The sequence below is a fragment of the Primulina tabacum genome, chromosome 10, assembly GCF_025594145.1.
Source record: "Primulina tabacum isolate GXHZ01 chromosome 10, ASM2559414v2, whole genome shotgun sequence".
NCBI lineage: Eukaryota > Viridiplantae > Streptophyta > Magnoliopsida > Lamiales > Gesneriaceae > Primulina > Primulina tabacum.
Genome location: NC_134559.1, coordinates 9,436,150 through 9,450,201, shown reverse-complemented (window position 1 = coordinate 9,450,201; position 14,052 = coordinate 9,436,150). Strand labels below are relative to the sequence as shown.

At 29.7% G+C, this 14,052-nt stretch overlaps 1 protein-coding gene across 1 annotated transcript; it reads left to right on the top strand.

Moving 5' to 3' along the window:
- The first annotated feature begins 5,037 nt into the window (after nucleotides 1-5,037).
- Nucleotides 5,038-6,205, top strand: LOC142505765 (FCS-Like Zinc finger 13-like). Its single transcript, XM_075618875.1, has 2 exons — nucleotides 5,038-5,750; nucleotides 5,865-6,205. Exons 1-2 carry the CDS (start codon nucleotides 5,146-5,148, stop codon nucleotides 6,022-6,024), a joined length of 765 nt encoding a protein of 254 aa, XP_075474990.1. The 5' UTR covers nucleotides 5,038-5,145; the 3' UTR covers nucleotides 6,025-6,205.
- Nucleotides 6,206-14,052: the final 7,847 nt, after the last annotated feature.

Here is a 14,052-nt window from a genome sequence, read left to right as displayed (position 1 = left end):
TTCTTTGTGTTATACATTAAGCACATTAACATGTGTAAGGGAAATTCCACTACAACAACAGATTTTAAACAATATCAAGTATCACTCAGTTTATATACAATAAAATTGGATATACAACAACCGGTTGCCTTGAATGCTTTGAAATACTGCATCGGTTTTGAGTCTCTTTTTGCTAGAAGAGCAGCTAATTTGCCTTTAACTTGACCTATGTGCGGGCTAACTGGTCGAGCTGACTCAAACTGGACTCAACTGATTTTGAAATGCGTTGATCATCTACTCTGATCTGATATGGCAGTTAAGCGGCGGTATACTGCTGATGATTAAGCTCCACTTTAATCATCCAGCATTTCAACTTAACTGGGTTTCTTCTGTTGATCAGCTGAACTGGTAGACTGACAACTGAAATCTTGTCCACCGATCAGTTTAGTTGTTCTGCTGCCAGTTGAACTCAAAACCCTGCAAGTTGCTAAAACAGCAAAATCCGGAGTCGAGAGAAGTAGCTACAATGTTAGTTGCATATCTAAAAATATTCTCTCTTCTCACGGTAAGCTCATATAAAAATTTTAAGAGGATTTTGAAATCTATTTTAAATAACATTTTGAAACATATTTTAAAATATCATCTTTCAAATGTCCTTCTATAAAAACTAGCTCTGATACCAATTGATGGATCAGTTCGGGCACCTTTGAAGGTGCTTCAAACACAATATTTTCAATGAGTTGTAATATCTCGTGTTCTAAGAATATAAACACCAATGAATTAGATCGAGTTTGGTTTTAAATCAAGGAAAAAATCCTTGAAATAATCATTCGTTAAGAAAGCTAATCAGTTTAAAGCTTTTAAATTGTGTAAACTGATTAATTGATATAAGGGATATCAGTTCTTGCATATATCAGTTCAGTTATGTGAGAACTGAACAGATAACAGCTCGAACTAATCAAATCATTTTGAAAAAAATAGTTAAACAGTTAATAACATAAGATATGTTTATAGATGTTTGGGGACTTCAACTGCTCCTACGTCACCCCTTCTACCACCTCGGGTAGGTTCTACTAGAAGACTTTGATTTATACAACACCTTTTACAAACCCACTCAGCTTAGAACTTGCCATACTGCCTAACTGAACTCCTAGTCTAGACTGAAGGCAACACCTTATAGCCAACACTTGTTTCATGTCTATGTGTCAAAAACTACATACACAAGTTTAACGTCTTTGTGCAAGACTCACTCAGCTATTCAATAAGCTCAACTCTCTTATGTGTGAGTGATACACACACACACAGACACAAGTTTAACGTCTTTGTGCAATACTCACTCAGCTATTCAATAAGCTCAACTCTCTTATGTTTGAGTGATACGTTTTTGTGGAAGACTCACTCAGCTATTCAATAAGCTGAACTCTCTTATGTGTGAGTGATATATTTATATATATTTATATGAAAATTCCTGAATGATTTAAGATGTCTGAAGCACAAAGTTCAAAATCTAAATAATGTTATTATGTGAAATTGCATGTATCATTATATGGGTTAAAGCAATCCGGTCGAATGTAGTATAATTGGCTAAGTGAATACTTAATAAAAAATGGGATACGTAAACAATTCAATAAACTCTTGCGTTTTCATTAAAAAAGCAATATCCTGATGCGTAATTATTGTTGTATATGTTGATAATTTAAACATCATTGGAACGAATAAGAAAATTCAATAAGTTGTGTTGTACTTGAAAGAAGAAAAAGAAGAATTTGAAATGAATTTGGAAAAACAAAGTATTGTGTGGGTTTGTAAATTAAACAAAAAGAATGTGAAATATTTTTTCATCAGTCAAATTATACAGAAAATGTCCTTAAACATTTTAATATGGACAAATAAAATTTTTTAAGTACTCCAATGATTGTTAGATCATTAAACATATAAAATGATCCATTCCGTCTATGTGAAGATGATGAAGTTATTCTTGGTCCAGAAGTATCATATTTAATGCTATTGTTGCCCTTATGTATCTTGCAAATTGTACAAGACCTGATATATCTTTTACTGTAAATTTATTGGCAATATATAGCTTATATCCAACAAAGAGACACTGGAACGGAATTAAACATATATTCTGTTTTCTACGAGAAACGACAAATTTGGGGCTTTTGTATTCAAAATATACCAATCAAAATATAATTGGTTATACTGATGCTTGGTATTTATCTGATCTACACAAGGCACGTTCACAAACCGTATATGTATTTACTCGTGGAGGCACTGCAGTTTCTTGGCATTCACAGAAACAAACACTCGTAACAACTTCATCAACTCACGTCGAGATTATTGCACTATATCAAGCAAGTCGTGAATGTGTGTGGTTAAAATCAATGACCCAACATATCCAAATCTTATGCAGATTATCATTCGACAAGAAGCCTGTCACACTACATGAAGATAATGTTGCATGTGTTACTCAAATGAAAGAAGGATGCATAAAAGCGACAGAAATAAACATATTCCCCATAAGTTCTTCGCATTCACCCAAGAGCTTGAGAAAAATAAATATATTGATATTTGTTACATTCAATCAAGTAAAAACTCATCAGATCTCTTCACAAAGGCACTTCCTACGATAATATTCAAAAAGCATATATATAACATAGGCATGCGCAATCTACGAAATTTATGAAGAATCATTCGTGTTAAAATGATGGGGAGTTTATGTGACTGCATTCTATTCATTTACTATGGTTTTTATCTCATTGTGTTTTTCCTCGTAAAGGTTTTTAACGAAGCAATATAAAATACGTAATGAAGACAATCAATGTATCATGATTATCATCACAAAGGAGAGTGTTTAAAATAGTGACAATTAGTGTGTGATGGTGTATATAATGATGTAATTATTTTTGAATTATTTTTAAAGAGATTCTATAAATAGGTCTCTCAATTTGTGAAAAATATATACAATTGAGTTGAGAAAAATTTGTGAATTATGTATTTTAATCTATTTTTTGAGTTTGAGAATTTATTTTAATATAAATTTTTTATTTTTAACAATTAAAGTTTTGTAGTAGGTTTGGTGAAAAGTAGGATGTTGACAAAAGGGCACATTAGTAATTTCACACTGATTAACATCTTTTTCATCTTTTTATTCTTTATTTTTTAATTTTACATCTTAATTCACAATACCATGTGTGAGAATTCAACGGCACCATCGACTGCTTCCGTGTGGATTGATGGATTCTCATACGTGGCTAGCGGAATTATAAATTTTCATTTTAAAATAAATTTATAAATTTTATTTATATTATTTTCCAAATTTACTTAAAAATGCATAAAAACATATATTTATTCATACATTATTAACAACAATAGATTTTCAATGAGCTCTTTCGGTTTCGATACGGGTCGACCTAGTCTTACGCAAGGTCCAAGTCTATCGGTTCTTGAGACAATGGTTCATGTGTCTGCACGGGCGGAGCCATGAGTTGCTACGCCCGGGCGATAGCTCGGATGATTTGTTTTTTCCCGATATTTTTAGTATATAAAATTCTGTTTTATTTTCCGATAGTCTGGAGCTTCATTTGTCAATATTAGCTCAACTGTGAATTAAAAAATTCTATCTCGGATAAAAATGAAAATCTGACTCCGTCACTGTGTGTCCGCAACGCTCTTTTGTATGCATTTTTGCTTCAACATTTTTTTATGAAGACGGACTTTACCGTGGAGCAGCCACGATTTATGACATACATTAACATATATGTTAGGTTCAGCTTCTAAAATTTCTCCCTTTTGTACGATGAATATTCACTTAGGTACGTGGTAACCCTGCCGATATGGTCATGGCTTTTTATTTTTATTTTTATTTTTTTCTCAATTGTTACATATCTAACTTTTGCTATAATTATAAGAAAATTTAAATATTTAATTAAATATTTTATTCGCATAATTTAGGCATGGACTTAGTAAATGATATTGTATTGGTGGTGGTGTCACATCATATAAATCATATTTTATTATTCCAAAACATTATGTTATGTTATAAATTAGTATTACAATTATTTTTTACTTTGAGATATTAACAGTTGAATTAAATATAACAAAAAATTAGAAAAAAAAAATTAAAGAATATTTTATAAAATTGTGTCATACAAATTTTTAAAATATACTCTAAAAATTAATTTTTTAAAATTAAAAAATCATGTACAATTATTTTGAGTCACAAAAGCAACGAGGGTCCTACCACGAGGGGCTTAGTCCACAATAGTCCAACAAACATGAAATTAATAAAGGGGCCTACATTCCAAATACGTGGGGCTCTATAATAATTGCGTATGATACGGACAACCCAATCGCCGGCCGGGGGTCTTAGACGGAATCTTCTCCCGGACTGATTTACCGGCGATTGGGCCCCATTTATTGGATCGGGTCACAATCTTCGAAGTAGACGTTGCTTAAAATATTGTCCACTGACAAGTGACAATTTTTTTAAAAGAAATTAACTTTAGAATTGTTAAATGTTCACTCCGATTTAATTAACTTTTTCAGAATTATAAATATTGATTTGGATAAAAAAAAATTGATATCAGACTTAAAATGATATCAGAGTTTCGACCTATCGTTACGTGTTGGATTGTCTTATGAGCAACTCGATATTATTTTGTTAACTTCGCGCTCAAATTTTTAATTCCAGGACGTGAGATTGTGTGTTAAATGTCTCACATCGACGAGATTAAGTCATTGAGAATGATATATATAAATTTGGACAATTTTCACTCGAGTAGTTTTTAGAGAATGAATCAAATCAAGTCTCAATATTAACTAGAAATACTCAATTTTATATTAATGGAATAAAGTGGTTGAATTATTGATGAGAAATTAAATCATTCCATCGTTATTATAATAATAAGATTTTATACTCGTATATTTTTTTAATTTTTTTTTATAGATTTTTCAAGTATACAACTTGCTGTAGTATTATTTTGAAAAGATTTATATTATATATTACGTGTCAGAATAACATTATTTTCAATTTTTTATATGAAACCATGGGCTATAAGTCTCACAAGAAGTCCTTCAAGCATAAATTGAAGCCCCGTAGAGAACATTTTTCAGGACTTTCAATTCTCTCTTCTTTTCAATCCAAGTAGTGGGACTTTTACAGCCATGTTGGTGAGGAAATCCAATCCGGCGATCGGAATCCTCGCCGGGACCTTTATTTCCGGTAATAAGTCAGGGTTGGTGGACGTTGCAACCAGCTCGAGAAGCCACCTAGAGCCCAAGAACACATCACCAAGAGGTCCAAAAAGTTTTCATCTCGGTGGGGTTGGATTAGGCATTGTGGCGGCCCTCGAAAAGTCAGGCGATGCTCACGGCGAAACCCCTTTAAACAAAGCGTTGTGTAGACAGAATTCGAGGCGGTCCAACCCGATTCCGGTCACTTCGCCCAAGAACTCATCGAGAATAGGGAGAGAATTGGATGATATGGAGATGGATGATAGTCCAGAAGAATACACAATAGTGACATTTCATGGCCCAAATAAGTCCCACACTAAGGTGTATGGAATTGAACATGGTCGAGGGGGTGATTATAGAACCACGACCACCCCTTTTAGAATACAACCAAGCAATAATAAGAGCCAAAGGGCTAGCGTTTTTCATATTTCTCCGGCAAGATTCGGGCCGTCCAGCGGAATCCCGGCCGCCGATTTCCTTAGCTCGTGTGACATGTGCAAGAAGAAACTCCACGACAAAGACATATACATGTATAGGTATTTTTCCACATGCTTCATGTCTGATCTCCTAAATTTTTACACTACACTTCTTTAAACCTTGGCGGATTTCGTCGTGGATTATTGTTTCTAATATCTGCTTAAATTTTGTAGGGGGGAGAAAGCGTTTTGCAGCACGGAGTGTCGATACAGGCAAATCGTGATCGACGAACGCCACGAGAAGTGCGGCACCGAGGCGTCGAGGCCGGTGGATGTATCGAGCTCGTCGCTCACAAACGAAAATTTTTTGACCCCCGGAATCCTAGCAATCTAGAGTTTGTTTAACTTTTAAGCAAGAAAAATAAAGATCCAATCGATATATACACATATACTTATATGATCATATAATTTCTAATAACATATGTAACATAGTCGGGATTGCATCACCCTTAAAAAATTATATGAGAAGGATAGATGTTTTTTTGGAGTGAAATGATTAGTTCCATTTTTCTTTTTTTCTTTTACTTTTACTTTTTTTGGGCAATAATTGAGATCATGACGTGGATTTGTATGATTATTGGTAGTGAATCGTATGCCACTCGTTGCATAAAATATCTTTCAATTATTAATTATTTTTTTAAAATTTATTTCGATTATTATTAATCACAACATATTTATTATATTCCTATAATTCTACAACGTAACGCTTGTTCTAAACTATTGGATTTTAGGTAAAAATTTGTGTGAGACGGTTTCACGGATCATATTTTGTTAGACGAATATCTAATTTGGGTCATCCATGAATGTCAAAAATATTACTTTTTATCGTGAATATCGATAGAATTGACCGATCTCACATATAAATATTCGTGAGATCGTCTCACAATAGACTTATTCAAAACTTTGATAAAGATTTGAAACACACACATATTTCATTTTTATATATTCAGAAGAAATTAAAAGGCATAAAAGTATGTAAATATATATAGACAAAGACATAGAGATATAAAGATTAAAGTATACATCCTTATTTATATAGAAGCTTCTATACTTCTGCATATGTTACGTACTTAATCAATTTTGTTTATAAGTATTTTTGACAAAACAATAATATATCGCACCAATTTTAACCGAATGTATTAAAAGTCTCTATTCTCTATAGGCCAACTTATAATGGCAAATTTAGGTTTTTTTTTCTCATGTAGTTTTATAATTTATATATTTTTTAAAAAGATTATAGTTCAAAATCATAGATTAATTAAGCATATATTTAAATTATTAATTTACTGTTTAAATTTTATTATTATTGTTATTATTTTGAAAGAATTATCATCGTTAATTCAATTTTAATTAATATTGGTCCGATTGTGATGGGCTTCTAACTTGGGTTGCCTGAATAATTGGATAAGTCCATATTCAATAAACAAAAAAAGTGGTCATTGGAGCTTGCCTTGCGTCAATTTATAATATGTTTTTAAAATAATTATTAGTCATATAAAATACATTTAATTTTGTTTTATTTTAGTTTTTTAATATGTTTTAGTAATTATTATCATGATAATACGAATAAAAGGAAAATAAATAGTTATAACCCATAAATTATCATTTCGAAAGAAAATTTTTGGGTCGTTACATATCAAATTATTAAAATACATTTATAATTTGATAATCAACATCCATTTTCCAAGAAACTTCGTGAGCGATAGATTTATCGATTTCAAGAATTTAACACTTGGTAAAAATTTTAAATTGGTTACACAAAATTGTTTAAAATATTATTAAAATTAGACACTCCGTTCATACTCAATTTCTTGAATATGAAAACAGAATAAAAAAGAATTGGATCGGTCCGGTCGGACACCTTCAAATAGATTGAACCTTGAAGACTTTTTTCGCTCATCCATTCAGCCCGTTCGGCTAGACATACCGTGCCGGAGTTGAGTCCTCAGCTCATTGAAGAAGCCGATAGGTCTCGTTCAGAAGCCTTAAATAATGTTTTATAGATAGTCAAGTCTCTATATTTATTAATATTTTTTTTATTTTTTTATTAATATATTTCACCAATTAAGTTTTGAAAAGATGTCATTTCTTGAATATTTTTTTAAAAAAAACAACTGAATAAATTAGATAGTGATAAAATATTAAATGTGTTTTTTAAAACAAAAGTTTAATTTATGTGAAAAATAAATAAATCTTGGTGAAATATTAAATACCTTAGGCAGATGAAAGTCCAACGCTAGCCCGACTTGAATTTTCAAGAATAATTAATGCACCCATTGCGATGCACGTGAAAAATGAAAGATATAAAAAAATGATAAAAGTAGAAAATAAAAATTATCAAAATATTATAAATATATTTTGATTGTAGATGATTATTTTATTTAGTTAGATTTGAAGATTTGTAATTAAGATAATTAGATAAATATGACAAGATAATATCTTTAAAGGTTTGTATGTTGTAATCTTCTCATATAAATAGGGTGATCGTGTTAAATAAAAATTACACTTGATTATTGACTCATTCTCTTTTTTCTTTTATGAATTCTCTCTACTCATCTCTATTTCTTTTATGGTTTATAACACGTTATCAGCACGATCTTTAAACAATTGAGAATGAATATACTTCCCGTTCTATTGATGCTATTTGAATAGTTCAACTTATTTTTCAATACCCAATTTTATGAGATGTTTGTTAGTGTTCTAGAAGTAGCACAATTATAATTATTGTTATTTTGTTGCTCATGAAATATCATGATGTCGATGGCTCTAAAGTAGCACAACCTGATTTTTATATTGAGAAAAATTCATGATTAAGATATGATATAAGATTAAATATATTGAGAATCCAAATAATTCGGGATTATGATATAACATTGAGAATATAAAGAAATTCATGATAAATATATGATGTATGATTTCATATATTGAGAAACTGAAGATATTCATGAATAATGTCTAATATTAGATCCAAGATCCATAAGTATTATTGAAATATATAGATATGTGACAAAGTATATCAATATTTGTAAAGAAATATTGGTCAAAAGATTAAAATTTGTTGATATTCATGAAGAATATTTATATAATATCCAATATTTGAAAATATTATTGAGGAATATTAATTTAATACCCTTTTGGTTGAATGTTTTTTGAAGATCTTATGAATTAAGAAATTTATTACAATTTCTTTTAAAAAATATCAATATAAGATCTAAAATTCTCCATATTTCTAAAGAAGATGATTAAAGTTCTAAGATCTATCAAAAGAAAATGCATGATATATTATTTGTCATTATTTTAGTATGTATAGTAACTTCATGTTCAATGATGAACTGCATAGGGTATTTGATAATATGTATATATATATATATATATATATATATATATATATATATATATGAATATGTGCCAATGAGACTATAATGTTTCAAAGAAAATATATGATAGTGAGACCACAACGTCATCAATCGTGAATATGAGTAATTATCCATATTTTATTTTCTTTTAACATAATGTTATTTAATGAAATATTATTTTATATGGATATTAATGTTTATTTATATGGATATTGATGTTTATTTATTGATGAATATTGAAAAGGTACGTTTAATTTCTCAAGTTGAATTTCTCAATTTCAATATCTTAGTTATAGTATTTTGTTTATTCAAAGAGAAATAAATGAAGACGATTATTCAAAGTTGTCTAATTAATGTGATCCATTCTATAAGATTAATGTGATAGTATCAATGAATACAATTGATATTAAAGAAGAATATATTATCTCAAATGAGATTTGAATTATAAAATTGATACATAATATTGATATATACATCAAGTTCGATATAAAGTTTGTCGAGGTCGATGATGTCTACCAAAATTATATTTTCATCGTATTTTAATATGAATGTACTAAGGATCTAGAAGAACATTTGATTGACGATGATAATGATTTTGTGTATAAGATTGATCTTGTGTATAAGATGAAAAAGACAAAATTTTGTGTACAATTATAGATTGAACATTTTTTAGAAGAATATATGCACATAAGCTATAGTACAAAGAAAATGTACGAAAATACTTTGATAAGTTGATTAAATTTGTTATTGTTTGATCATTTGATTGTCAAAGTATCATTTTCGCCAAATTGAAAGATGAGGAAAATAAATTTGGTCTTGAAGTACCATATATAGGAATTCACAAATTACAATAGTGATATATATATTTTCTCCAAAAAGACAGTTGCAACCAGAAAGACACATAACTGGTTTCCTTTGCAATATCATACAGACTATTGATTTACATAAAGAGATTAACAACAACTGGAGATAATATGATCGATTTTTTTACAAAATTATCACCTGCATCAGTTTTTGGCAAATCAATATAAATGTTCGAAATACTAAGAGTTAATGATTTTAAGTGATGCTTTGAATAGAGGGAGCAGTCAAAGTTGTATTCTTTTTTCCTCGTCTATAATTTTTCTCACGTGGCTTTTCACGACAAGGTTTTTAATGAGGACATTAACAATTAGCGAGTGATGTCGTACTCTTTTTCCTTCATTAGGATTTTGTCCCACTGTGTTTTTTCTAGCAAGGTTTTATGATGCGCATCTATCATCGGGAACACATCCAAAAAAATATCTATTAATGTACTCTTTTTCTTTCGTTCGAATGTTTCCCAATAAGTTTTACTGAAAAATTTTTAACGAGGCAACATTGAGTCCGCTAAAGTTTCCAAGCACTCATCTTGTCAAATGGATATTTGACGAATCGATTGTTTGTGCAAATAATCATTTAAGGGGGAATGTTATAAATATATTATTATTTTAGATGCTTGATTATCTTATTTAGTTAGATTTGAAAGATCTGTAATCATGATAAATATGACAAAATAATATCTTTAAAAGTTTATATGCTGTAATCTTCTCCTATAAACAGGGTGATCTTTTTCAATGAAAATCACACTTTAATATTGACTGTTCTCTTTTGTTAATGAATTATCTTTACTAATCTTTCTTTCTTTTATAGTTTATAAAACAAAATTATTTTTGGCGATTGGAGGCTTCTACTTTTTCCTTCAACATAATTTGGCAATATTTAAATTTTTCGATAATTTTATTTGGTAATTAACTTTTTAAAGAAATTCATATACATTACTGTTTAATATTAATGTATTCTTGAAATATTTTTTGAAATAAATTGATGCAACCTCCATTATTGAACTTAAAAATAAAAGTAGTTATCTTGTGAGACCATCTCACAAATCTATATCAATGAAATGGATCGACATGATTCATATTTAGGATAAAAAATATTTCTTTGACACAAAAAGTAATATATTTTTTCAGTCGAGTTAGAGATTCGTATCACAAATTTGATATATGATACAAATTTATATATATAAAAATATTAGTATAACATTACAAAAATTAAACAAAATTTTTGAGAGAGAAAAAATATTTAATTTAATTTTAAAATAAAAAGTGAGTAATTTTGATAAGTGGTGTGACCAGCGGACCAACATTTCAAGTAACCTGGTCACATCGGATATGTCACAAAATTAGTCACGTCCATATCAACTGGGACCATGTTATTCATGACTGGGTCTCATGTGAGACCTTCTCACGGATCTTAACCATACCGATATTTACAATAAAAAATAATACTCTTAGCATAAAAAGTAATATTTTTTATGGATGACCCAAATAAGAGATCCGTCTCACAAAATATGACCCATGAGACCGTCTCACACAAATTCTTCTCTTTGTTTATATCAACTAGTTCAGTAATGTGATACCTATCATTTTGTCACAAAACAATAGTTAAAAAGACACCCACTTCCAATGAAATATTTTCTATGGTGGAACTGAGTTAGACGTGGGGAGTTCGACGGATTCCTACTTATTTATTTAAAATTGAAAAATAAAAAATGGGAGTCTGTTATAAAAAATAATGTTTAATAATCGTGAAAAACACGGATTAAACGTGATTAAATGCAAAACGTTGATAAAAAGTTTTCATTCATGAAAAAGTGTGAGAAAAACAATCGGCCTAAGGTTGATTATACTAAGCATGAAAAATAAATAATAAGCGTGAGATTTTTTTAAACAATTTTAAGTCTTTTTTTAAAAAAAAATTGTTCTTGGATAAAAATTAAATTTTAGATTAAATATTTGATGATATAAAAAAAATTTGTTCTTGGATAAAAATTAAATTTTAGATTAAATACGTGATAATATAAAAATTTTAAACAAAAAAATTTCGAAAAGGACTTAAATGTTCAATAATATAACTCTTGATAGTAAAAAAATTTCTAAAACTTGTACATTTGTTCTTAAATTTTGCACCTTTACGCTTTCTTTAATATATTGATTGACTTGATAAAATTAAAATTATAGTAAAAAAAGGTTTATAATTTTAAATTAAATCAGGTTGAATTTGTAAAACTTGATCAAAACGAGATGACTATTTTCGAATAGAGGCGAGAAATATGAATGGTGTACGTTATTTGACAAAGGTACGTACCAATGAGCATTTAAAGATGATAATGTCTCTTATGAGACGGTCTCACGAATCTTTATCTCTGAGACGAGTCAACCCTACCGATATTCACAATAAAAAGTAATACTATTAGCATAAAAAGTAATATTTTTTTATGGATGACCCAAATAAAATATTCGTCTCACAAAACACGATCCGTGAGATCCTCTTACACAAATTTTTGCTTTTAAAGATTGAGATGGGTACAAGGAAATCAAACTCCAACCCCAAGATGAAAAGATACTGGCCTCGCATATATAACTCCAATCTTTTCAACAGCGCCCCCGAATGCTCGTCTTGAAGTCCCAATCCTACAATTGGGACCATTTCATTAAATTTCAAATCAAATAATAATATATTAGAATCAATTTAGACATTATACACAATGTGAATTTTAAAATCAAACGTTTCTTCATTCTTTACACTTTCCTGAAAAATAAATAAAAAATGTATAAAAAAGTATATACTTAGTTTCATTATATTTGGCAAAAATTTTATTGGACAAGAACTTGCAAATTAAATTCTAGTGTTGAAATGTGCATACTATATTTTCAAAGAAATAATTAGAGTGAGCAACTTAAAATATTTTAAAAACTAAATATTTCTTGGGTAAATTTGAGATAAATCCCTAAATCCAAACATAAATTTATCTTTAACTCCCTACACCAAAATTTTTTTGTTTAAACTCTCTAAAATAATAAAAATAACAAAAATACCCTTATACGTGTTGATTTTGAAGATTTATTTTACTGGGCCGTATGATGATATCAGAGCTTATGTAAAATTATTTCAAATATATAAATTTATTATTACTATATAATTAAATGTTTGAGGAAGAGAATTTTCTCAAATAACATGGATCCGAACTCAGGTTTGAGATTAATTATTTGCACGATTTATTCCAAAATTTTGGAATGTTTGAAATATGAATATCTAACCTTGGATATAAATAACAAAGTGCAACTTATCAGAGTCCTAAGATTTTTTAACAAGAGATGAACATCAGTGATATTGATGTCATAATAAAAATACAGAGACATTTGTGGGAACACCTTGAAATGCTTCAAAACGAGTTCAACAATCTTGTCCTAAATGCAGAAGTTGCGGGTAGGCTACAACAAGCTGATAATAGAATTGCGTCTGATCGAATTACATGATGTTTACATGATTATACCCACATCTGGTCTATAAGACAAAGACCTATCCTACAAGACATTGCGAAGCCATTGATTTCCCAAATGGAGAGTTTTCGAGTATAGAACTCTCTACCTGGAGCAGGGGATTCAAATACTCACAACACAAGTGTTAAGTCAGGATTATGCCAAGATGAGTCGATTGAAACAAAAATTGGAACTCCAGATCCTTATCTCGAGTCTTCAAGTCAACCCTTCACCTCGAGGATTGAAGAGGAAAATATAAACCTTAGACTTAATACTTACAAGGATAAATCCAAAGTTGATACTTATGAAAATGCAGTTTCTCTATTTTATCTGTATCAACAAAACTAGGAGAAATTAGAAAAAAATAGGCATTAACCCAGCCACAATCAGGGTTGATGTATCAGAAAAATATCTCAACATGTGGATGAAATCAAATTCGTACCCTATCGTGGATGAGGAGCGAAGAGAAAGTTAAGTTTGGAGATGGGGAGTTATTGCAAGTTTGCCCATATTTCTTCACTCATTTTGCTAAGGTCTTATTTGGATTGAAGCATTTTGTAACAAATCAGATTCGATGATTGTTCCTAGTATATCAACACATATCTTTCCAACGTGTTTATGTTATTACTCACACGCACCCTAAGAAACTTCTCAGAGGGTCAC

Excerpts from the sequence above, each read along its gene's own strand:
- LOC142505765 (XM_075618875.1), top strand. The coding sequence starts at position 5,146 with ATGTTGGTGAGGAAATCCAATCCGGCGATCGGAATCCTCGCCGGGACC. Across the intron at positions 5,751-5,864 it reads AAAGACATATACATGTATAG|GGGGGAGAAAGCGTTTTGCA; the intron begins GTATTTTTCCAC and ends TAAATTTTGTAG.